Source organism: Plasmodium coatneyi, chromosome 14 (assembly GCF_001680005.1).
Source record: "Plasmodium coatneyi strain Hackeri chromosome 14, complete sequence".
NCBI classification, from domain to species: Eukaryota; Apicomplexa; class Aconoidasida; order Haemosporida; family Plasmodiidae; genus Plasmodium; species Plasmodium coatneyi.
The window spans coordinates 527,596-552,460 of record NC_033569.1 but is presented as its reverse complement, the minus strand read 5'-3'; the positions used below and the strand labels follow the sequence as shown (position 1 = coordinate 552,460).

At 42.4% G+C, this 24,865-nt stretch overlaps 9 protein-coding genes across 9 annotated transcripts; 6 read left to right on the top strand and 3 right to left on the bottom strand.

Moving 5' to 3' along the window:
• Positions 1-351: 351 nt before the first annotated feature.
• PCOAH_00052590 (Replication factor C subunit 4) lies at positions 352-2,072 on the top strand (the record flags this gene model as incomplete). The annotated part of the gene is made up of 2 exons (XM_020062039.1): positions 352-896; positions 1,227-2,072. 2 exons carry the CDS (start codon positions 732-734, stop codon positions 2,070-2,072), a joined length of 1,011 nt encoding a protein of 336 aa, XP_019917749.1.
• A 505-nt stretch (positions 2,073-2,577) lies between these two features.
• Positions 2,578-5,082, bottom strand: PCOAH_00052580 (Dead/deah box helicase; the record flags this gene model as incomplete). The annotated part of the gene is made up of 1 exon (XM_020062038.1): positions 2,578-5,082. One exon carries the CDS (start codon positions 5,080-5,082, stop codon positions 2,578-2,580), a length of 2,505 nt encoding a protein of 834 aa, XP_019917869.1.
• Positions 5,083-6,850: 1,768 nt separating this feature from the next.
• On the top strand, positions 6,851-8,524 carry PCOAH_00052570 (Uncharacterized protein; the record flags this gene model as incomplete). The annotated part of the gene is made up of 1 exon (XM_020062037.1): positions 6,851-8,524. The coding sequence occupies one exon, from the start codon at positions 6,851-6,853 to the stop codon at positions 8,522-8,524; it is 1,674 nt and encodes a 557-aa protein (XP_019917689.1).
• Positions 8,525-9,447: 923 nt separating this feature from the next.
• Positions 9,448-11,028, bottom strand: PCOAH_00052560 (Sulfhydryl oxidase; the record flags this gene model as incomplete). Its single annotated transcript, XM_020062036.1, has 1 exon — positions 9,448-11,028. One exon carries the CDS (start codon positions 11,026-11,028, stop codon positions 9,448-9,450), a length of 1,581 nt encoding a protein of 526 aa, XP_019917568.1.
• A 1,258-nt stretch (positions 11,029-12,286) lies between these two features.
• Positions 12,287-12,502, top strand: PCOAH_00052550 (Uncharacterized protein; the record flags this gene model as incomplete). The annotated part of the gene is made up of 1 exon (XM_020062035.1): positions 12,287-12,502. The coding sequence occupies one exon, from the start codon at positions 12,287-12,289 to the stop codon at positions 12,500-12,502; it is 216 nt and encodes a 71-aa protein (XP_019917501.1).
• A 186-nt stretch (positions 12,503-12,688) lies between these two features.
• Positions 12,689-14,515, top strand: PCOAH_00052540 (Queuine trna-ribosyltransferase; the record flags this gene model as incomplete). The annotated part of the gene is made up of 1 exon (XM_020062034.1): positions 12,689-14,515. One exon carries the CDS (start codon positions 12,689-12,691, stop codon positions 14,513-14,515), a length of 1,827 nt encoding a protein of 608 aa, XP_019917805.1.
• Positions 14,516-15,029: 514 nt separating this feature from the next.
• Positions 15,030-16,491, bottom strand: PCOAH_00052530 (Uncharacterized protein; the record flags this gene model as incomplete). Its single annotated transcript, XM_020062033.1, has 7 exons — positions 15,030-15,142; positions 15,281-15,329; positions 15,460-15,553; positions 15,695-15,756; positions 15,873-15,898; positions 16,110-16,165; positions 16,337-16,491. 7 exons carry the CDS (start codon positions 16,489-16,491, stop codon positions 15,030-15,032), a joined length of 555 nt encoding a protein of 184 aa, XP_019917853.1.
• Positions 16,492-17,926: 1,435 nt separating this feature from the next.
• On the top strand, positions 17,927-19,846 carry PCOAH_00052520 (Uncharacterized protein; the record flags this gene model as incomplete). Its single annotated transcript, XM_020062032.1, has 4 exons — positions 17,927-18,088; positions 18,265-18,603; positions 18,829-19,190; positions 19,348-19,846. 4 exons carry the CDS (start codon positions 17,927-17,929, stop codon positions 19,844-19,846), a joined length of 1,362 nt encoding a protein of 453 aa, XP_019917565.1.
• A 633-nt stretch (positions 19,847-20,479) lies between these two features.
• Positions 20,480-23,827, top strand: PCOAH_00052510 (Prenyltransferase alpha subunit; the record flags this gene model as incomplete). The annotated part of the gene is made up of 3 exons (XM_020062031.1): positions 20,480-21,675; positions 22,034-23,429; positions 23,723-23,827. The coding sequence occupies 3 exons, from the start codon at positions 20,480-20,482 to the stop codon at positions 23,825-23,827; spliced, it is 2,697 nt and encodes an 898-aa protein (XP_019917871.1).
• Between the last annotated feature and the right edge of the window lie 1,038 nt (positions 23,828-24,865).

The window sequence follows — 24,865 nt, the reverse complement described above, 5'->3', positions numbered from 1 at the left end:
GCATCCATTTCAAGGGAACACCCCTTTCAGGCAGCATTATCATCTAACCATAAATGTTTGTCCAATGTAGATGCCAAATTGTGTTTTTCGCCTTTTTTTATGGGCATAATTTAAAGTACTTGTTTATCTTGAAAGGTGCCGCGCGCGAATATGTTGCCAATCTCTGGCAAGTGCCGCAAAGGGGCAAAAAGTTTAGAGAAAAGAAAAAAAAAAAAAAAAAAACATATACATATGCCTATATACGCCTCCACGGGCGCAATGGCTTAAGCACACATGCGCGTAAAGTATACCATATCTGTATTGAGTACGCGCACGGGAGAGTGCACACATTTTTTTTTTTTTTTTTTTTTTTTTTTTAGTGCGAATTGAATTGTGGCATGCTCCGCAAGAGAAAAGTGGGGATGTGGCATGATTAAACACATGAATTATCTCGGTTGTTCCATATAAACGCTTTGAAAATTTGCTAGGTGTGCTTTTTTTTTTTCTGTTTTATTTTTTTCATATATTTTTCTTCACATTTTGAATCAAAAATTGGTGAACCTTCCGAGGCCATGCTTTAAAAGCGGCATTCGGGAGCCCTCCGCACGCGCGCAGTAGAGGAATCGAGTGGATATACATACGTACATACATGCATACATATGTGCATACATACGTACGTACATACGTAGTTACATTCGTATAACGCCCACAGAGAGACCCCTGCACAGATATACTAACCCGCGGTGTCCACAATGGAGGAAGATTCCTTTAAGAACAGACTGCTGAAGCGCAACATCGACATATGGATAGAGAAGTACCGCCCGGAAAACCTAGACGATGTAGTGGGAAACCCCTTTGTCATAAATACACTCAAGAGCATCATTGTGTCGGGGAATATGCCCAACCTCCTCCTAGCGGTAAGTGCTCTGCTGAGGGTGTCACGCGTTCTTTAAACAGCAATATGGAGTTCCTTCTCCACCTGCACAAATACGGTTCCCCGAACTGGTCGCCGATGTTGATTTTTTTTTTTTTTCCCTGCACAAAAGATTAATTATAAAATGGGCAATTAGAGTTGGTAGTGTATTTTGTGCTGTGAATTGGCGGCACATTTGTGTCTGAAGATGGGGAGCCCCTTTACAACCGCATCATGACACCCAGAGTTATGTTACCCATTGTGGAGCTCCTTTTTTGTGGAAATAATCAACCCATTTTTTTTTTATCCGTGCATTGTGTGTCCACCTTTGTAGGGTGCCCCGGGGACTGGAAAAACGACGAGCATTCTCTGCTTGGCCAGCGAAATGTTAGGATCTCAAGCGAAGAAAGCCGTCCTGGAATTGAACGCCTCAGATGACAGAGGAATTAACGTAATCAGAGACAGAATAAAAAGTTTCGCAAAGGAAATTATAAGTCTCCCCCCAGGAAAACACAAAATTATTATACTGGACGAAGTAGACTCCATGACCACAGCTGCACAACAGTCATTAAGAAGAATCATGGAGCTGTACTCGGACACCACAAGATTTGCTTTAGCTTGTAACCAGTCTGAGAAAATAATTGACGCGCTTCAAAGCAGATGTGCCATTATACGGTACTTTAAATTATCAGATGATCAGGTTTTGAAGCGAATTGTAAAAATATGCCAAATGGAAAACATAAAATACACAGACGATGGGTTGGAAACCCTCACCTTTATAGCAGATGGGGACTTGCGAAAAGCAGTCAATTGTCTGCAGTCCACTTATGCTGGGTTAGAAGTTATAAACAAAGAAAATGTGCTAAATATATGTGATATTCCTTCTCCTGAAAGAATTGAAAGTTTACTAAAATTTTGCGTAAACAGTGAGTGGAAAAAGGCACATGACATTGCGTATGACATGATCAGGGAAGGACACACCCCTTTCGACGTTGCTTTAACGTCTTCCAATGTGTTGAGGAGATACGACTTAGGCTCCGAAGCTGTGCAAATCGAGTTTTTAAAAATTGGTGCCATGGCTTGTAACACCATGGCCAGTGGTCTGGCCAGCGTTATCCAGCTGGATAGGTTGCTCGCCGACTGGTGCATAGCAGCCAAGGCGTTCCGCACCAAGTGCTAGTTAGTGAAAAAAAAAAAAAAAAAAAAACCAAAAAAAGCGTGTGCACAGGGGTCATTGAGATATGAGAGGCCCTTTGCGTCATCCTTTTATTATTATGTTACTCCACTATGTATCACTATTTTTTCTCACTTTTGGAATACCCTCCGAGGGTCAGTTCAACCGGGAGAGGCGTCCTTCTCCTTCTCACCCCCTTCATGATGCGCTGATGCAAAATTATGAAAAAAACTAACAAGTTTATATTTTGTTTTAATTTAAAAAAAAAAAAAAAAAGGGGGGAAAAATAACGGAACAAATATGTACAGGAAGAGAGAGGGGGTTACATTTTTATGCCCACGCGGCATACAAATCGGCGGCTCCGCAGGTGGGGGGGCCGCTTCTGGGGAAGACAGGGTGACAAAAAAAGAAAGCTTCACGCTGTTTTAACGAATAGATGAACGCGTTGGTTACAAATTTGGATTGTGGAAATACAAACATGGATTCGCAGCACACGGACGTGCCTACGTGCTTAGGCCTTCTGAGGGGCGGCGCTACGGTGTCGCTTGTTCTTCTGCGAGAAACTGTCCCGGTTGGGCTTTGCATTATGCGCTCTGTTTCTGTGCGAGCCGCTAACATTTGACCATCCACCGTTCGCTCTTCCATTATTGGCCCTTCCACCATTGGCCCTTCCCCCCGTCCGGCGTTTCCCCATTACGTACTTGCTGTACACATAATTTCGCAAGCGCCTTCCATAAATGGGGGGAAGCTTGGTCGGGTCGGCCACTTCCGTCTCTGGTTCCTTCCTCAGCTGATCCTCATATGCCTGTTCAGTGATCACGAACCCGTTGTTCTTACTTTTAACATAGTGTTGTTGCGCTATTCTTTTATCGTCTTCTCTTCTATTGTTCTTTCTGTCCATCCTTGTGTCTCCATTTTCTTTCCCATTTTTGTTTATCCCCTTTTTAAGGACCCCCTTCTTCTTAGCCTTTTTCAAGAATAAGTTTTTCAATCTGTCCTTAATCAGTTTGTGTGGCACGACATGTGTGTTAAAATATTTTACAATTTTGTTAATGGCCCTTTTTTCTTCTTCATTGGAGTTGAAAAATTCTTTCAGCTCCTTGGACTTCAAGGATTGGTAGAGGATCTCCCTTTGAATAAATTGTTTCACTTTTTTGTTGGTGCATTTGTTGAGCATGGATTCTACTCGGTACCTGTACATCTCGACCTTATTTTGTGACACCGTCTTCTGAATTATGGTGCATATATTTTTGGCGCCTATTTTTTGGAGGATGTTTTTTTCCGCCGGTTCATTTTCGTTGATGAAGGAAATACTGATCCCTTTGTTGTTGAGTCTGCAGGTCCTTCCCACTCGGTGTACGAAGGTCTTTGTGTCCAGGGGCATGTCGAAGTTAACCACGCAGTGTACTCCTTGGAAGTCCAGTCCGCGGTTGTAGAGAAAGTCCTTCTCGTCATCGCTAGCGTCGTCCAGGTTGATCGTGGCATCTTGGTCGGACGCGTCGTCTTGATCGCACGTGTCGTCTTGGTCACACGTGTAGTTTTGGTCAAGACCAGCGTCGTCCTGGTCACATAGGCCATCTTGGTCGAGACCCTCGTCATCTTGGTCACACGGGTCGTCCTCATCACATGTGTCGTCTTCACCCTGAACTTCCTCGTTAGCATCCGCATCATGGGCGTTGTCATCATGGTTGATCGAATCGTCCGTATCGTCTGTGTTGCCCTCACTGCGAACACTTGCAATGTCACCCGTGTCCCCCATGTCACTCATGTCGGCCTTCCCCCCCTTCGCTGCGGCATTCTTCTCGTACTGAGGGCATATCAAGAAGAAGATCTTATAATTGTTGAACGCGAAAATGATATTCTGTCTAACCAGGATAGGATGGTTTGGGTTCAGGATGGAGGAAGGTATATCAAAGTAAGTCAGAAATATTTTTATCTTGTACGCATCATAGATGGTAGAGGTAAAAATAATTGACTTTCGCAAAATTACTTTGTCGTTTATAAGATTGTACAGGTAAATATATTTGGTGGTTTCGTCTGGGTAGAAGTAGCAGAATGATTTTCCCCTGAATTGCTGATGTAGGTGGGGTGACTTTACTTTTTTTGGCTGAGAAGAATCACTCAGCTTGTCGCTTTTAGCGGGTGGAGTGTTACTGTCCCTGATGGAAGCATCCCTTTTATGGATGCCATCAGGATGATCTCCATTAGTGGAGGTGCGACTGGGGGAAGTTCCACTTTTCTCCAATTCTGCACTTAAAAAAACAGGGTTATGGAGAAAAAGTTTGGTTTTCTCGACGATATTTTCCTTCACTGTAGCAGATGCCATGACAATTTGATATTTCTGGGAATAATTTTTTGGAAAGTGATAACTAGCCAAAAGGTTCATCCATTTTTGGAACTCTTTGCTGTGCAAAATATCTGCTTCATCTACAACCAGAATTCTTAAGTTAGATAATATGTCCAAATTATTTTTTTTCTTACACTCTACTGCGTGATTGTAGAGATGTCTAGGGGTAGTCACTAAAACAGTTGGATGGTCATAAAACGTTCTGTTGATATTGTGATCGAACGATAGGATATTCTTCAGGTAGGAGCATAATGTCTGTGCCACTTGGTGTATTTGTAGGCATAATTCTTCTGTGGGGGCAAGAATTATTCCTTTATAAAAAAACTTTAAGGACTCCTTTTCATTTAAGTTTGACTTCAGTATATTCTGCACTAGTGGGATGAGGTAGGCCATGGTTTTCCCTGACCCAGTTTTCGAACTTATGATGACATCTTTCCCGTGCAGGATATGTGGAATGGCTGCCTTTTGTATTTTCGTTGGGTACTTAAACTTGAACAGGTAAAGGATTGCCTTCCTCAGCCTCACGTCTAGTAGGATGTTTTCGAAGTCCAGGAAGTTGTGCTCCCTCTCGAAGTGATCATCCTGCTGATCACGCGGAACGGGGTTTTGTTCCTCCTCCGCTTCACTCGTATGATCGCCCTGCGTTTGGTCCTCCGTTTCCACCTCCATTTTGTTCCTTCCCCCTTTTTTTTCTGCAGAATAAAATTTCCTGCCTGCCGCGGCCTGGTTAACCCTGTTCTCGCCTCTCGCAACGCATGTAACGTAGGAGGACAAATAAGCATGTATACATATAGGTAAACTTTCAATCGATCCTTTTTTCAGCCCATTTTGTGGTAGCATGTTATTCTGGTGGAGATCTTCACATGATTGATGAAGTCCGAATGAACAACTCTTCCCCCCTTCGTTGTAGCTAAAGTTTCTCTGAATGAGTTTTTTCTTTTTTTTTTTATTCTTTTTTCAACTTCATTTTCGCTTTCGTTTGCGTTCACGTTTCAGTTTTATTTTATTTTATTTTATTTTATTTATTTTTTTCTTTTTTTTCCCACTCGTCAGTCAACCTACATTGGTGCGTTTTGGAGAGGGTCTTTTCCGCGAGCCGTCGGACGAAGCAGCGTTAAGGTGAAGTAGGCCATATAAGCGGAGAAGCCCAAAGGTCGGTTTATATTACAGCGTGGGCCAGGAAGTAAAAATAACCCCGTGTCAATATGTATTTTTTTGCTACATAGAATAACTCGCATGTCGCGTGCGCCGCTATTATTTTTTCTTTTCCCCCTTGCAGAATTAACGCCACCCTTCTGTTTGTTCGTAATACGCTACAAGTCTCACGCACCTACGTACATTAGTAAGCATATTCTTTTGTATATATTTTGCATCCATATGATGCAGTGCCAACCGTGTGAGCGCCTCGTACTTTATGCAACACCACAGAGGGAAAAAAAAAAAAAAAAACGACGTTCACGTGAATGCGAGTAAAAGGAACATTTTTATTTTCCGACAACGTTGGTGGGGACCTGTGCGCAATTTTGCTTCATTCCCGTTTGGGATGTTAAGTTTTGCCACGCTAGTGCCCATTTTTTCCAATTTTTTGCGCTTTTCTCCACTAAGTGGTACTACATGTTACTTACCAATCCCGTTGGCAGCTTCCCCCACACCAGCTGTTCTTCTGCCTTTTTCTTCTCCCCTCGATGTTGCTTCCTTCTCTTACGTAACGAAGCCAAATGAGCTAATTAACGGGATAGCAACTCCTTGGCAACAAAAAAAAAAAGGGAGTACTTCATCTCTTTTAAGACACTGAAGGAGATCCATAAGGAGGAAGCTTTGCGCAAGTAGCCAAACGTCCATTTTTTTTTTTTCTCCTCCACGTTGTCTAAATTTTCCTACGCGTTCATTCCCCGTTGGTTGCTACTGAGCAGGTATACACAGATATTGTACCACGTGAGAGTGCGAGGACTCCCGCGGGTGTAAAAGGGCTAGATAGAAGTGAAGTTTTCACACGCAGACATTTTCTGTGTAGGGAGATTTATCACAAGTGTGCTTCGAAAATGATGTAAATGTGCGCCCGTACTGCCACGATCAAATTGTGTACATTTTTTTTTTCCTTTTTTTTTTTTGGTGATTGCTGAATTTTCCCCGCCTACGGTATATTGCATACGTACATATAAAAGCACACAGTTGATGCAATTTTATTCTCTAGCGTTTGCAAAATCGATTGTTTTGTTCAATTCACTTCGCTTGTTTCTTTTTTTTTTTTTTTTGCCACTCACGAAAATGTGAAAGCCCCTTTTTGTGGTTTAAGTCATGTGGGACTTTCCCTAAACGATATATATATGTTTCAAGGGGGGCGCACATATTTTCATACGCCGTGTGTTATGACGACTGCGTAGCTCTCTCCTTCGCATAACCATCTTTTTAAAGCACACAAAACATTTGACAGAAAATGCAAAAAGGGGAAACATTGTTTTATGCTATTCTTCTTTTAATCCCCATCGTAGGCACTTGGATATACCTAAAAATAGTGGAAAATAAAAAAATAAAAAAAAAGAAAAAAAAAAGTGACTCCTTAGGAGAGGATGACATAGGAAGTGCACAAAGGGAAGACCAAAACAAGTGTCATTCCGTGACAGATCAGAGTAAAAATCTTTCCAGAAGGAAGATCAGCAGCATGGAGGACACTGCGTCTTTTTCTTTTCATCCACATGTCAGCAGGTTGGGTGCTACTTCACGGGGCGATGAAATGGGAGCTGATAAGATGCAATGTGTAGAGAAGGACGCCGCTTTGGGTGGGTCCACGGGGAACGATGCAGGGGATAATTTATCCAGTGGAAAGTCAAAAGCAGAACGAGAATTGCTCGACGAACGGTGCGGTGAGGTAACCAAAGGGGAAAAGTGCCAGATGGAAGAGGCGCACCCAGCGGGAGGATCCCCAATGGGGGAGGGGTCCCTCGAGAGAGTTTGCCAATATAGCGAAAGGGATAAATCCGAAGTGGGAGACCCAGTGCAGGGAAAGAAGAGCCTCGGGAGGGGTAGCGATAGCACCATGGAAAGCCTTCCAGGCATCAGTTATGTGAAAGCCCAGAGTGGGGACCAAACAAATGATGATGATAAAGTAAAAGAGGTGGAACCCGACGAACAAAGTGTGAATAATAGTGAACCCAACCAAGTGAATACAAATGAGAACGAGAAAAGAGAAAGTTGCCAGTGGGGCAGCCAGGAAAAAGTTAATTCCCCATTTGCGAAGCGGCCAAACAGTAGGACAAAGAGAGAGGACATAAAGGAACAACTGAATAAAGAAGACATGAATGGCTATGTGAGGAATTACTACAGTGACAACTATATAAGTAAAGATGAGTATGAGAATTCCAGTTCGCAAATGAGCTCCTCCGTGGAGGATGATGACTCAGAAGAAATCAGCTCCAACGAGGGCGACTCGGACAGGAGTGAGGACTCTGCCGATGGGAAGAGTTCATCAATCCTCAGTGAGGACTATGAAGAAGAGGAGGAAGACACCGACGAGGGGGAGAGCGAAATGGAAGATGATGATGAGGAGGATGGGAACTGTGAGGATGACAAGAACGAAGGTGGGGAGAACATAGAAGAGATAAAGGACCAAGGAAATGAGTTATTCAAAAAGGGGGACTACAAGCAGGCCATCTTTTACTACAATAAGGCTTTAAAAAAATGCAAGGAGAAAAGTACCAAGTCGATTTTGTACTCCAATAGAGCAGCTTGCTACTCACATTTAGCCAACTGGAATCAGGTGGTCGAAGATTGCAATAAGTCCATCAACTATAATGAGAACTTTGTGAAGTCCTACATACGCAGGAGCAATGCATATGAACAGCTGGAAAAATATAATGACGCGTCGAACGACTTGAATAAAGCCATATCGCTGGACTCCTCCTTGTTAGCCAATTATGAGATGAAGCAGAAAAAATTAAAGTACCTGGCTGAACAGCAATTAAATAAAGAAAAGGAAGAAATGGTGGGAAAATTAAAAGACTTTGGTAATTTGCTGCTGGGGAAAGTGGGATTGTCACTTGATAATTTTGAAGTGCAAAAAAATCCAAACAATGATGGTTCGTTTAATATTCAATTTAAGCAAAATAAGTAGACTACACGTGGAGTGCGTTTTGGCCTCTCCGTTTGTACACAGTTGGCCGTTTACAATCTCTTTCCTTTGTTTGTTTTTTGTGTTGTACCGCTGTGTGTACGCAGTTTTGTACTGTTTTTTTTTTTTTTTTTCGTCGAGCCATTTTTTTTTTTTTTTTTTTTTTTTTACATGAACAAAATAGCCAATCTTAAAAACTACTTTTGTCTTGATAAAAAAAAAAAAAAATTAAAGAAACATACACATGCGGTAGGCACACCGCGTTGGGGAGTTTTTCTTTGGGGTTGACACAAATGAACAGAAAAAATCATTCTGTCCATTAGTATTATACAAGAAAAAAACAGGAGATGAAAATTAATTGGGGTGTCAGACAAAAAGGATAACACATACACACCTGAACAGAAGTAAATCGTGTTGCAGGACGGGGTGGGATGTTGCCATATTTCACTAAAAAAAAGGGGGCCCTACGCGAGCGAGGGGGTACAGGTGCATACATACACAACTTACATGATGTACCACTGCCCGTGCTTGCGTATTCCCCCGCTGTACTTTCCGATTTACAAATCAGCAATTTTGAGATGACCCTTTTTCTGCTCCTTCCGTATGCGGGGAAAACAAATCCCGCGGGGGGGAGGGAAGAGGGGCACCTAAAAGGTGTGACAAAGATGACACACACAAGTACGAAAAAAAAAAAAAGCCATTTAAAAGATATAAGAGAGTGGGATAACGGATGATTCTTCCCTGTGCGTAGTCCTAATGAAAAAAAGCGCTTCATTTCTGTGAACGGGTTTGAATTCCCAAACTGGCGCCTTTCTTGACTTCCTCCTTTGTAGTCTCACTCTATCTGTGCAGAGGATAGCGCAAAGTGCGCCGCCAATCATAGGACAGGCGCAACGAACAATGTAACGTTGTTTCTTCTGCCCAAGCTAGGAGTACACCTTAACGAGGTGGTTCAGAACCTGCTTGACGCTGAACCCATCGATGGCATCAAAATCTCTGTCACTAATAGATTTCTGTTTTACCGCATCCGCAATAAATGGCGGAGTAATTCTTGTAAAGCCAATGCCACTTCTACAGAACTTACACTGCTTCTCCGGGGGAAAGGCCAAATCTCGGTTGAGAAATTTTGTCCCCTTTTCTGTCTTACTATTTGTGGGTTCTGATTGTCCTCCCTGAACTTGCGTCTCTTGAATTATCGCTTCGTACATGGATCGCAACGTAACTGCGTTGTGTATTCTCCATAGGAAGATAACGAACGATTCGGCTGAGTGGATGTTACAGAACCCATAGTAGCATGACTCTTGTGCGGTGACAAAGTGCTGTATGCAACTTTCGCAGTTTAGATAATTTTTTGTGTAGTTTGTTAATGCGTTAATGTAGAAGTGGTACCTTTCCTTGTCCCGCATGAGGCAGTGAATGGATATTTTGTGGAAGAGCAACCAGTAGGAGCAGAGGACGGAGTTCTCTTCGCACACTTTGAATTTGGGTTCGTTCCAGGGGGTGTCCCCTACAAGACTCTTCACATCGGCGTCATTGCTGAGGGTAGTGGTGATCTCCATCCCTGCAAGCTCGTCGACCACCTTGGACCACTGCTCATACGTGAGTGGGTACCGCTTGGAGGCCAGCTCCTCACGAAGGTCGCTCAGCCACTCGGCCAGTTCAGGGTACATGTCCGAAACGATCTGTGTCATAACGAGAAAAGGTTCCACCGTGGATTTGTCCACATCTAACCCTAATGAAATATTTTTCCTCAATGTGAAAAGCATACCCCTTACAATGTCGTGCTTTAAGTTATCCTTTGTAAAGGTCATCCCCTTCCACCTTTCGACAGCCATTCGATTTGTATTTGTACCTTCTTTTCCTGTGATTCCCCCTATGGGGCCACTCGTGGAGGCTATAAACATGGCATATTCAGGGGACTCCTCTTCTGGTGGTACATCAGCGTAGCAGGACTTCAAGTCGATGTGATTGAAGTTCACATTTTTGCACAAATGCGTCTGCATCATTCTTTGGAATTGTGCAAGGTTGTTCACTCTATCAACTTCCCTATAGGCTAGTAGCAATTCTTTGTCGTACTGTCGATTCACCATTTCTGTATTTGGAGCTATGTATTTATACTCAGTGTCTTTACTGTCCATGTAATCATACACCGGGTGGAGCAGCCGAAAGGTGGGGAAATAACGCACCTTAAAGAATCTGCAGTACGGCACAAATAAGTTGCATGAGCAGTCAAATACAAACAGGGTAACATTACTCTCGTAGTTTGATATTTCTTCCTCCAGTTTGTTCCACACATCTATGTACCGGTTGCATGCTGGGCAGTAATAATTTTTTATGTTTATTAGGATGACGTTTCCATGTTTTGCGTTGTCTATGGTGTTCCAGAATTTGCTCAAAGTTTCCTCTGCTCCTTTACAAACATCTACGCTTCGTGTGGATGGTAAGTTGGCCAAGATAATGTACAGCAGGAGCAGCACTCTGAGGAGGCCCCCCCACAGCGCCACCATGGTTTGCGTGCAGGGTGGTGACGCGGCCGCGCGGCAGGGGGAAGCCACTTTACAGGGACAGCTTCGTGACTCGCCACTTGGTTAGCTATCTCTGCCTTGGGGATCTTCTTCAACGTTGGCCCAGTTAATCGCACGGGGAACGCATTTCATTTTGGGGGGTTTTCCCTGGAGCGGTGCCAACTAGCAGCATTACCGTGTAGGAATTGCGTTACATGGATGAAAAAAAAAAGGGAGCACCTCGCTCAAGTGGTGACTCTTCCTACAGGCATAGAAGCAGGAACGATCTACAATCGTCTGCAAGAATGGCTACGCCTCAAATATACTCGAATGGGGAGCATGCATATGCACATATAACGTACGTGTAGAACTATACAACGCATGCATACGCTTAGCGACATATAACTGGGCAACTGACCTTCACTAAATTATTATGCAGAAGCGAAATTAACAAAAAAGGAAACAAAAAAAAAAAAAAAAGCTATATCCTCCTATTAAAAATTTTTTTTTTTATAAGGTGGTAAAATGAACTTTAAACTGGTAAAAGCGGGCACAAAATGATGACTACTTTTTTGGTGAGCAGTTGGCATGCTACGAAGGAGGAGCTTTTCTTCTTCATGTCCCATTAACGACAACAAAAAAAAATGGATTAAAAAAAAAAAAAAAAAAGATGCAGATAATAATGTAGGCATACCGTTTTTTAATTCCCATTTATGCGGCGCAACAAATTGCTACAAGGATTCTCGGCAAATGCAGATTGTGGCGGGGCGAGGAAGGTGAAAGGAAAAAAAAAAAAAAAAAAAAAAAAAAAAAAAAAAAAAAATTCCCCTCTTGCTAAGATGCCAAGAGGCACGCACAGAAAAGGAATGCACCTTGACCAGCACTATGTTACATGCGTGCTACTACATACATATGGTACCCTTTAAGTTAACATAACTGCTTCTTGCTGCGTGGGTACACGAGGCATATGCTGGTGCGTGTTCCTTCCACAGATGTCACTTTCTTGCTGATTCTTTTTGCACATCCGCATGAACTGTTCACAGGACGGAGGTGAAAACGCGAGAGGAGGCAACTACGCCTATATATTTATTTCCCCCCACACGTGGATTGCACCAATTTCAAAAACTCCATCTGGAGGAGGAAAAAAAGTGTGAACAGTTGGGAACAGAATAGTGTAACGAGCCAATAAAGATAACGCAAAGGTGAAGTAAGGACCCCCCAAGTGCACCCAAAAAAACTCCCAGCCGCGCAACCCCATACCATGTCGAACGCCAACAAGCAGAAAAGCAAAAACGAAGCCGACCTAGTGGACAAACTAAACTACAAAAACTTAAGCGATGTAATGCTTCACGAGCTGACGTGTCTTAAGGCAAATCGACAAGTGTACTTAAAAAGAGGAGGCACATTTTTTTTGAGTTCCCGGGAAGAAGCCCTTTCCGTGCTGAAGGGGAAATATCAAAACGAGGAGAAGAGTTAGCTGGAGGGAAGCATCCCCTGGGTTGTACACCCCATCGTTAAATAACCCCCCTTAAAAGGTGTACGCAAATCCACATAAGAGTTACCAACCCCGATGAGAGTCGCCCATGTGAAGCATCTCCTCTAACAGACTCACTAAGATATAGGAGCAGTTTTTCTCACTTCCTCAATAAGCTCTTCCCATTATATGAACCTATTAAAGTATCACTTCCTTTTGGTATACGCGTTTTTAAATGTGCCTTTTATCCGGACCAGCAAGAATAAAGGGATAAAAAATGAGAGGAAGGAATTCGTTGGACTAAGGAGTTACATAACAGGGAGAGGGAAATATGCCAAGGGGGCGAACGTGACGATATGTGGGTTGCATCGTGTATGTGGAAAGGGCCCATTGGGGGGACATACCCACCAGAGAAGAGAAAAGCGAATCAACAAGCTTACATTTTTGCATGCAGTAAAAGGGAGTTATGGAAAAAAGATAAGGAGAAGAAACCCCTGCGAAGAGAACCCAGCACAGAAGCAATGTCGTCACTATAGCATAGTTGTGCAAGTTAAGAGGAGCCCCTCCTCCCGCATCCACCAAGTGAACTCCAGCTTCGACTACCCCGGTTTCGGTTTCACCGTCTTGAAGGAATCACAGCAGGAGGGTAACCACAGTAGAATTGGTATTATAAAAACTCCAAGGGGGGAAATAGAAACTCCTAACTTTCTCTTCTGTGCCACAAAGGGGTGTATGAAGTCGACACCAATAAACTTTGTAAAGGATTGTAAGACGCAGATTATTCTGTCCAACACTTTCCACCTGTTGATTCATCCCAAGCCACACGTCATTTTCCAGTTGGGCGGGTTACACAGGTTTATGAACTGGCAGGGTCCCATTCTGACCGACTCGGGGGGGTACCAACTGTTCAGCATGACATTTGGCTCCGTTTCGGATGAGATAAAGAGGAAGTCCAGGGGGAGCATGCGTGACGCGGGTAGAACAGGTAGCCCGATGACCCCCTCGTCTACGCAGCAATCCCCCCGTGGAGACGTAATCGTGAAAATCAATGAACAGGGCGCTCTGTACAAGTCCTACCACGACGGATCTTTGGACATGCTGACGCCGGAAAGCTCCATCCAAGCACAGTACCTCCTGGGGAGTGACTTCTCAGTTGTGCTGGACGAATGCACCCCGTACCATATAGAGAGGGAGTATACGGAGCGGTCCATGCACAGATCGCATAGGTGGTACATTAGGTGTCTTCTAGAATTTAAAAAAGCTATGAGCATGCCAAATTACCATACCTACTTGAATGACTTGCACAACAGGAAGTACAAAGTGCAACATAAATGGAAAGAAAGGGAAGCCAATAAACAGGCTCTCTATGGAATAATCCAGGGGGGCATATACACCGACTTAAGGATGAAAAGCTGCCAAGTCGTTTGTAACTTACCTTTTTTTGGTCTCTGCATTGGGGGGTGTCTAGGGAAGGACAAGCAGATGATGTACAGCGTCATAGAGAAGACCATGCAATTTGTCAGGCATGAGGAGGGTGGCGCATCGGCTGGGCAAACCAACAAAATGGGTACGACCCCTGTTGGCACCGCTAAAACGATACACCTGTTAGGAATTGGCCAAATTAGGGACATATTTTTTGGAGTACGACAGGGGATTGACACCTTTGATTGCGTCATCCCCACGAGGCTGGCAAGACATGGGTACTACCTATGTACAGTTAAAACGATTAAAGAAGTAGAAGAAAAATTAGGTAAAAGTATTAAAAAAGAGTATATAAAAATAAAGTCAAAAATTCACGAGTTGGATGAGAATCCTCTTGAGAAGGACTGTCCCTGCTACACGTGTAAGAATTATTCCAGGGCATATTTGCATCACCTCTACAAAATAAATGACAATTTGTTGGGCACTCTGCTGACCGTACATAATGTGTGCTACATGAATCGGCTCATGGGGGACATCCGTGAGGGCATTAGACGTGGCCGCTTGGACGAGGTTGAGGGGAGGTGGGTTCGGTGACAGTAGTACGGATGGGGCGTATATCTTGGCACGCCACCCCTGAGGTATTCCTACTCCTAGTGGGGGTACTGCAAGACACACCCTCTCCTTTTTGCACAACCATCGGGGAAGCATCCCCCCCATGTGCGCACCTGCACAAATTAAAAACTTTGCAGAGACTTTGTTTTTATCAATTTGTCCGTGAAAACAAAGTTTTTTTTTTTACGTATAAGTTTAAAAAATGGGGCAAAAAAATGCGCCAAAACACATAACAAAATTATTATGCGTCAAAACTGCATGATAAAATGGGCAGCATCAGCGGTATCCATTTCCAGGGCGGCCAACACGCGAGAAAAATCACGCAGTGGAGGCAACACACCGCAACGAATTATCACATAAAAAGGTTACGCAGTTTGGTAAATCAGTGGTCTGCATTTATGGCGGTACGGTTTGTTAAAAAAAAAAAATTAAAATAATATAGCACATGTGTGCAAAAAAGCACGTGTGCCTATATGCACCGGTGTGTGAGCAGCGTTTAGACCTCCACGTAATGAGAATCCTTCGTTGTTTTTCCCTTGCCAAAGAACTTTTTCTTCAGTCCCCATTTTTTGTTGTTGTTGTTTCCCTTTTTGCCATTCCCTTTTGGGTCTGCGGAAGGGGCGAACAGAAGGTAGGCGAATGAGGATGCATAAGAGCACAAGGGATCGGTCCATATGTGCCCAATTTCGTGTCAACAGCTTCGGGACACACTTCCCCTGTTGCGCTGAGTGCGAAATAGAGACTTACTTAAATTGTCCAGGAGGCTATCGTTCGTCCTCACCCCGTCAAAAATGCTCTGCGCGTGTGGGGAGAAATAAAATAAAAAACAGAAAAATAGTAAAATAAAGAATAGAAAAATGGGATTGGGAATGTACCCCTATTGTGGGCCACCGCTCCGCCTTTACTCCCTGCGGGGCGATGCTCACCTGGGTTGCCTTCCAACAGAACGCCGTGTTGACCCACGTTAGGACGCCATAGGTCATCATCAGTGAGAGGTCCTTCGCGCTGTAGGTGAAGATACTGCGTGGGGAAAAAACAATTACATAAAAGGATGAGCAGAAGGTGCAAAGAGAACATGATCAACGTGAATAGCATAGTCAATATGGTCAACGTGGATGGCATGGCCAGGTTGCGCTTCAGCACAGCGACAAGAAAGAGTACCCCTCGAAAAGAATATAAAAGGAAATTATGCTGGAAACCAAAAGCATCCAATTGTAGAACCTCTGAAAGGGGAAAAAAAGGGGCGACAAATTGTTTCCTACACGTTTATGAGGGAGTTAGGGAAGTACAGACACATAGGCACATTTGTTAAATTTGTTCGCCTCTTCTTCGACGTTACCAGCAGGGAGGGGATAAAGGATTTGCCTGCACATGAGTGGATGAAAAAAAAAAAAAAAAAAAATTTTCCAACATGAAACATCAAACATGATGCGTCATACAATACGGTAAAATTGACAAGCTTAAACGCGAAGAGGCGTTAAATTTTTGCTGCCTCATTTGTCTAACGCGGGAGTTGCATGTTATGGACGCGCGCTGTATGCTTGTCCACTTTTTTTTTTTTCTTTTGGACTCCTACCGATGAAGCAAAAGATGGGGAAGACGCAGAAATAGAAGTTTGTGAAAAGCAGCCACCTGAAAAATAAAATAAAAATGGAAAAACAACAAATGAACTAAGTGGCTAAACATCGACATGTATCCACTGGCTTTGGCAGTTGCTCCGCGAAAGAGGCTCCCCCCAATGTGGCTACACCAAATGGTTAGCTAAAAAGGTAATGGGCAAATAAATTGTGGAAAAGGACTTACCCATAGATAGAGAGGTTGGTCGAAAAGAAGGTGTAGATGAGGAGGATTAAAACAAAAAAAGTGTAAAAGGTCACAAAAAAAATGTACTTCCTACAAAAGGCTTTGATTTTGTCGTCAGGCTGGTAGTGGTCGAGACGGTTGCGAATTTGATCCATTTTGGCATTCATAAAGTTAGTGTTTAATGAAGGGTGTGAAGAAGACCACGAGTCTGTTAAACGATTGGCACTAAGGTTGACGTTAACGTTAACATGGACGCTGGCGTTAACAGTGACATCAAACTGGTACTACTACCATGTTAGCAGTGCCAGGGCTAACATATGTCGGTGAAGAAATCAAACTGTAACACTTTGTAGGGGCAGTAGTTGTATTTGCTCTTTGTGGAGAAGGCACAGATGGGAAAAATCGAGTTAATGGTCGGGTATACATACGTACATACATACATATATATACATAAGCATAAGTAGGCAAATAAATACATGCTTGCATAGAGATAGGGGTTTATTGTTTATTCGTTCGTTTGGCGTTTTTCACAATTTTTTTTGCGAGCTCATCTTGTCGACGATCTCTTTTTTCGAATCCAACATTGTATTCTTTTTCCCGCGCAATTCGCATAACTTTACAATTTTTAAAATGAACTTGGAAGCAAAATGCAACTCATGCGTGTTTTTTTTTTTTTTGCCAATAAATATCTATACCCACTTACCGTAGTAGAAAAAGAAAGAGCCCCTACCTCTACCATCGGGCGTGCAGCGGCGCCCGCAAAAGATCGTTGTGCACGCATGCATAAGGCGCAAATCCAAAGAAGTTTCTATATACGCGTGCGTGACGGTTCTAAGAGGGGGATCCGTAGGTTCATCCTGTGAAGCACCGAATTAGGAATTCCGCAAACGACGGCATATACATTTTTCTCCATTTTTACGTTGCACCCGTGGTGCCGTTGCAGTAATCAAAATTGACCAAGGAAAAGGTGCACATTATAAGGTCTCCGAAAGTTGTCCCACAGGGTTAGCCAGTATACAGCGTCCATATACCTACTTATGTGTATCCACAATTTTTGTAGGGGCGCTGAGAAGGTAAAAATAGATGCGAATTTTTGCCAACGCAGATGCCTAGCTCCCTCTCACCAATTTAAATTGTAAAATGGCGCATAAAAAATAAAAGGGCAAACGTTACGTTACGTTGCTTTTTTTTTTTTTTTTTTTTTCTCCCTAGACATTTTTTGTGTGCACGCGTGTGTTTCGAAATTTTGTGAAGGCCTCCCTTCTCGCCTGTGCGTCTTTACGCATTTCTGTTAACGCGCACATTTTTAAAGTAGGGACCACACATAAGTGCCACATGCAGATATATGTTTTATAAATGCGAATGGCGAAACTAATTGTGAACATTCCCTCTGCAGTGCACTCCATTTTTCAGGCGAAAGACGCGAGTCCTTTTGTCCGGCAAAAAGCGCTATATAGCGTACCAACCGTCGGAGCTACGCGCCCAAGGCAGGGCTGCAAGTGTGTCAGATAAAGACGATGCGGTAAGAAGCGACAAATTGAACAGTCACAAATTAACTCAAACCACAGAAGTCACCAGCGAGCAACCCTGATGAATAAGAGCAAACCAAAAAACAAAAAGAAGAAGGGTATCAAGGGCAAAGACAGTGAGACGAAGAAGCTATCAAATGAGGAGGTCGAAAATTTAGTCAAAACAGAAAGGGAGGAACTGCTTAGGGCAGTTCAAAGGAAGCGCCTTCTAGAGAGCAGATTGGTTAGCTAATCTGAAAAAAAAAAAAAAAAAAAAAAGAGTGCAAAAATGCCTGAACGGCTAGCCAAAAAAAAAAAAAAAAAAATATATAAAAGCGCAAAAACGCCTGAACAGCAGGGCAAAACTGCAAAAGATACAACCACGGGGCACACCCCCTTCTTATTCTTACCCCTTCGAAGGAAGAAAAGAAAAACGAACTGGAGCGCTTCAAAAAGGAGTACCACGAATTGAAAAGCAAAATAGACTTCCTCAGCGAGGGCTGCGAAAAGTATGGAGAAAAGACCGAGGAAGAACCAAAGGTGATTAAGAACAAATCAGTGTTTTATAATTTTCAAAATGCAGAGGAGTTAAAAAAGCTGGACAAGGAAAAGGAGGATATAAAAGCCATGATTGGGGAGAAACACGAGCAGACGATGAATAACTTGGTGAACTTCATAGATCAGCAACGAGTCAACTTGGACCACGTGAAAAACAGGAACTTCGAGGAAATAGACAACCTTAATGCGGCCTTCGATTTGGTAAGGATGCGAGGCAGGGGGGATACGCGCGTGTTCGTCGCTATGTCAAGAGGTGCCACTATAAGTAATCCAACTTTGTCTTAATCGTGGCGATTAAAAACGAAAGGAACAGCCGCTTCATATGTGTGTGATGCATGGGACACGGATTATTGTGATACCTACCATTTGGTTGATGACGTGCACACGTACACGATATATGTACCCCCCTAATTTTACCTCCCGCAGAAATTAAGGAACATGGAGGAGCTATTCAAAAAATACTTGGAAGAATACGAACACGACATGAAAGAAGAAATGGATGAAATGATTGACAATTACAACGTAATCGAAAGGAACGAAATAATTTATTTAAATAACCTGTACAATGATCACATTAACAGCATTAATGAAATCCATGTCGATATGCTCCAAAATTGTAAAAATTATTATATAGAACAAATCAGGGAAAATATAGGTAAAATAAAATCACTCAAGAGCAATATTAACGAGTTGGACGAACGGGACAGGGAAATAAAAAACAACCTCAGCGTCCACAGTAGTCAGAATTTGGACATGACGGAGAAGATAGGCACCTTGGAGGTTAAGAGGTATAGTAGCGGGTGGAAAGGCATCACAAATCTGCGCACCTATGCGAGTACGTGTGTGTGGAAAGCCATTCCAATCCGCTGAGGTGTATACATAATGTGCACATGCACACCCCGGTATGGCTCTCCCCCCAACACACACACACACACACACACGCAGGGAAAACCTCAACAAGGACCTGAAATTCTACTCCAAAGACTTTGTAATTTTCAAAAACTTGGAGCTAATTTACAACGAAAGCAATATGTACATAAAAAATTTAAGAGAGTTTGCTCAGAACTCGAAGGAAAAAATTTCTCAAGTGGAGGAGGCGTTTGAGGAACTCCCACAGGGGGATGACCAAAATGGGGATGCTTATTTTGAAGGCTATTTTGAAGAATTAAAAAATAAAAATAGGTTATTAAAAAAAATGGTACAAAATATTGACCTGGACATGGACGCAGTGAACAAGGAATTAACTTCCTACCTAAACAGTCATCATGTGAAGGATAGCGATATACAAAAGGTGAGGCAAGGAATAAACTTCTGCATGCAAACTTACAACAAAGAGTTCGACAATCTGCTGTACACGGAAAAGCGGGTGAAAAAAAAAATCAAAGACACTTGCAATGTGTACGAAAAAAAATTGCGCGACATAAATGTGAAGCACGGGGGGTAGAGGTGGACGGATGAGCATTGCGTGTTGGAATATGTCGGGTAGAGTGCGTCCCATCTTCCATTTGGGGTAGGGAACGAAAGGGCGTAACTTGGAAATAAAAAAAAAGCAGCAAAGTAGACCACATGTCGGCACCCCACCAGCTGGCGCAACAAAGTAAAACGCGTGAGCACCAAATGTGTTCGAAAAAGCACAAGTGAAACGTATGCACCTCGGGGTAATGGCAAATGCGGGACTGTGAAATAGCATTTGTGGGGAGCCCCTCACATCTTCCAATTTGCGTGAATGATTGCGCATTGATGTGTATCATTTTGACCAACTTGTTCACTTTTTTCGCGCGAATTAACCTTGTCATTTTAAGTAAAAATTAACATTTTTTTTTTTTTTCGAAAAATTAAACCCCTTCATGTGACGCCAAGGTTGCGGCGGAAATGTCATGTGTGAACTTTACGTCTCCGCTTCATATTTTTCCTCGCGCGACGCGATATGATCATGAAAAGAGCCGCAGTTGTATCCTGCATGGGTTTACCTCGACAAGGGTATACTAGCAGCTTGTTCAAGTGGGCCCCTCAGGTGTAAAACTCCTTGCAGATTGGTAACACGCCTGATAGCGACAGACCAACTTCCCACCCCCAAATGAGCAAACCCAAGATTTCAATATGCCAGATAAAAAGCGTCGGCGACATCAAGGGGTGGAGCTTGAAAGGAATAGAGTCATGCAAAAAAAAAATATTCGGGTACGCAGAAAATATGCCCGGCGAAAAAAACTGGATCAAACCGCTAATCGGGAAAAGCATGCAAAATTATTATTTCCCGTCAAAATATCTGCACCTCGATTTTAACTTAAAGGAGTACATGAGGATGCAGACTGTGCGTTTTAAAAAAAAGGAGATAGACGACAGCTTAATTAATTTGCAGAAATGCATTAACCTCATAATTGAGAACAAAGACAAGGTGGAAAAATTTTTAGCAAGCATACCAAAGGAGTTGTATCTGGAAAATCAGAGTTTGAAAGATTTTTACTCCCTATATTTGACCGTCTTCCCCGACCATAAAGGTCAGGACGAAGAGAAGTACCAACACAAACACACGTTATCTCCCGATGATTTAAGAGAGTTAAATTTGCACGAACACAAATTTAGTTGGTTCAAACAGCCAGTGAACAATGGCAGGGAAATGCAATCGGATAAGTCCAATTTTGGGGACTCCCCTTTTTGCACACAAAATGAAAGTGAAAGCGAAAATTACCTGAACAAGTCAGGCAAAACGGAAGAAAGGAAGGTGACATCCGAATTTGAGGAGAAGGAAAAAAGTGAAATGCGCCAAGAGGTATGTGAAGAGGGAACAGCACACACGAACAGTTATGACAAAATAATTTTTGCCAAAACGAGGGGAAGACTGTCATTTAAGAGGATAATACTTGGGGAAAATTCTCCCGGACGTGGGGATAAATCGCTCAAGCGATCGAATTGTGAGAGGGAAGTAAATACAGCGGGCGAACAGCTACACTACGTAGACTGTGACGTGAACATAGGACTGGAGGAGCGCCGAGAAAAAACAAAGGCAGAAATGGAGGAACACGAAAGATCAAAAAATCACTTTTTAAATTTGTTAAGCCAAAATGAACATTTACAAAATACTTTTTCCATCAGAAACAGGTTTATCGACCCGCTGTATCTCCGACGGAGGTACTCCTTCATTGACAAATTAACAAAAAAGAAAATAAAAAAAGAAAAGTATAAAACTTACAGGAAGCACTTCATTCAGCATGCCGATGAGAAGGAAGTGTGGCCAGATAACAAGGGACTGCTCAACAAGGTTTACCCAAATCCGTACTCGTGACACTTGCGCGTTCGCGAAAAATTGCCAACATTTTGTGTCGTACGTTTCGTCCTGCATGGAGCAGTTGCATGTGGGGGAAAGTTTCCCCGTTTTTTTTTTTTTTTTTTTTTTTTGTCATTTTGCCGCTGTACCATTTTACCATTATCCCTTGTGCGCGTTTTTTTTTTTTTTTTCGCTGCGTACAGTGGGATGACCAACCGATCACACTTTTCGTGGTGTGTCCCCCCAGTGATGGTGCCCAATTAACCGTTTTTAATTGAATTCGCTGAATTTTTTTTGCAAGTGGGGTAAAGGTAGTGCAAGCTCATTAAGGGAGGCACTTGGAAAAGCACTGCCACAGTGTTGTAGCTACCCTGTCGCACGCAAAAACATGGAGAGACAGCAACGGGCATACGCGAAGAAGTTCCAGCTGGAGTACCCCCAGCGGCTGGGCGGACTCCATCTGGGCCTCCTTTTGAATACGCCGCTGTTCAACCTCCTGCCGAAAAGGAACGTCCACCTTGACATGATTCATCTAGAAAAAGAAAGGGAAAAATTACTAGTGGACATGCAAAATGAAAGAAATATAAAAAATAAAGAAAAGGTACACATACTAAATACGTACTATACGGACAACGAACAGTTGGTTTACTCCACACTGGCTTCATTTGTTGAATTAAAAAAATATTCCTTTGAGGGGTATGTCATGTCCACCTTTGCTATTAAAGTAAACCCTTCTTATTACTCTGCGTGGATGTATAGGAGGAAGTGTCTGCGCAAACTGAATTTGAATTTGCGAAATGAATTGCTCTTTACAAAGTGTGTTATATGCGACAATATAAAAAGTTTCCAGAGTTGGTTTCACCGGAGGTGGCTCATCGAGTATATTTGGAAACAGGCAAGGAGGGGTACACGGCAGGGGGGACAGGCGGAGAGGGTGAATCGGGAGAAGCACGAAATTGATTGGGACAGTTACGACTTGGAGGACGAGAGGCACTTCATCAGCAGCGATGGCAGCAATGGCAGTGGTAGCACCGATCATCGTGGCAGTTTTGGCAACCCTGCAGAAGAGAATCCCCCTAAGGAAGACGCCTTTTTAAGCAACTGCGAGGAAGCAGACTTTGAGGCCGAAAAAAAGGATGTCGTCATTCTGCACGAAGATTTGCAAAACCTTGTCGAAAGCTGCGAATTTTTCAAAAACGCATTAAGATCAAACGAGGAGCTGATAAACGTAGACGAATTCTTATACGAAGAAATGCTTTACAGTAACTGCGATATATTTTTGGACGCAAAAAATTACAACTCCTGGGCACACAAAACATGGCTAATTGATAAATTAGGCATTTTTAACAATAAATATTTACGTGAAAAATATAATATTATATCACATGAATTTAACTTTATCAATTATTTTTTAAAACATGACATTTACAACAACTCCGTGTGGGTATACAGATATTTTATTTTCACCAAATTGAAATACACACGTAAGTTACACAAAATGGAGAGGGAAATTAAATTCTGCTTAAATTATGCCAAACAGTTCCCCCATAATGAGGCCATTTTCAAGTACCTCTTTCGCGTAATTTTTATGTATACCCATTTGTACAAAAAAAAAAAAAAAAATGTGATGGACATTTTCGAAATTCCGTTACTCCTCAATTTTAAAGAACAGTTAGCAAAACTGACCGATCAGTCGAAATATGTCTTGATTTTCCTCTCGGAGCTTTACTCCTTCAATGGGCAGCGGGTCCAGGAAGTGCAGGTGAGTCACGCAACAAATGACGCCCGTACATATATGTGTAGTCGCCAGACGGAAAAATGTGTGATTTTGAGTTGACCGTATACAACCCACAATTTGATGCTCCTTCCCTGGGCATTTTCCAGCTTCTTTTTGCGGAGCACCAGGGGAAAAATGCTCCTTAAAGTGCACACAACCACGTGCCATACATTCTGCAACATGGTCTCTCATGTTCCTAACCCATTCAAATTATCAACTGCACTATGTAGAATATGCCTACCAAATTTTTCACATTATCCTCCTTTTTACATATGCAGTGCTATAGGTATCTGGAAAAAAACGACAATTTTAACGATGCTCTGTGGAGATACAGAATTGAGGAAATCCAAATGAAGCAACCACGTCAGGCTAAGTCGATTTGAAGTCTGGGCAACCCTGTACAACCTCTCATTTTTCCATTACATTCGGATTTCGCATCGCGAGGGAAAGGAACCCCCCAAAATAAATAAATAAAATAGGGATCCCTCCGCTCATCGTTGCAAGTTTACATAAAGTTGCTATTTTTGAAGTAAAAAAAAAAGAACAACCATTGAAAATACATCGCCCAGATATGGCGTTAGTTGAATATGCCCTCAGTGGGCTATTCTCCCCCGTGGGCGCATAACCATTTTTTATGCGAACCTCTTCTACATTATTGCCAACACGTAGTACCCCTCTTTTTATTGGGTTTTAAATCGTTCCTTTTTTTTTTTTCTTGTTAAACATTTTTTTCGTAAAAGGGGCACATATGAAGCGACGCATTTTGTTACATATGTTCCAATAAATGTTCCAATGAATTATTGGGGAGGAAACGCACAAAAAAAAAAAAAAGGGACCGCCGCATAGCATAAAAATATACGTGCGCTACATACTCTATAGGTAAATATGTACCCCCCCATTTGTGGGATTTTTTTTTTTTTGCCTTGCCTGGGGGACGTAAAAAAAAAAAATAAACTACGTAATAATTCAAGGGGGTTTAAAAGAAAAAAAAATATATATGAGAACGGTGCATAATTTTTTTTTTAAAAGAATGTTCAACATATAGTGGTGTATTTTTTGTACAGTCAGCGGGTGGCGTATCCGTCATACAAATTGACATTTCCACTATTTTTTTGTTTGTTATTTACGGAGGGATATATAGCTATAAAGTACCTTCCAGTCGATTCTTACATACGATCCGAGCCGAAAGCGTAGGAACCTTAAGATGTATATACCACCCCATTTGTGAGCATACTCAGGCGATCCAAACGCGCCCCTCCGTTATCCTTCCCCTTCAACATAAAAAAACTGGTGTACATTTTCTGGTTTGACTGATTTTTTTTTTTTTTCCTTCAAAATTAAGGGCAGAAAATTGACGCACAAAAAATTAAAAAAAAAAAAAAAAAAAAATGTTCATTGTAACATTTTGCAAGAATCATCCA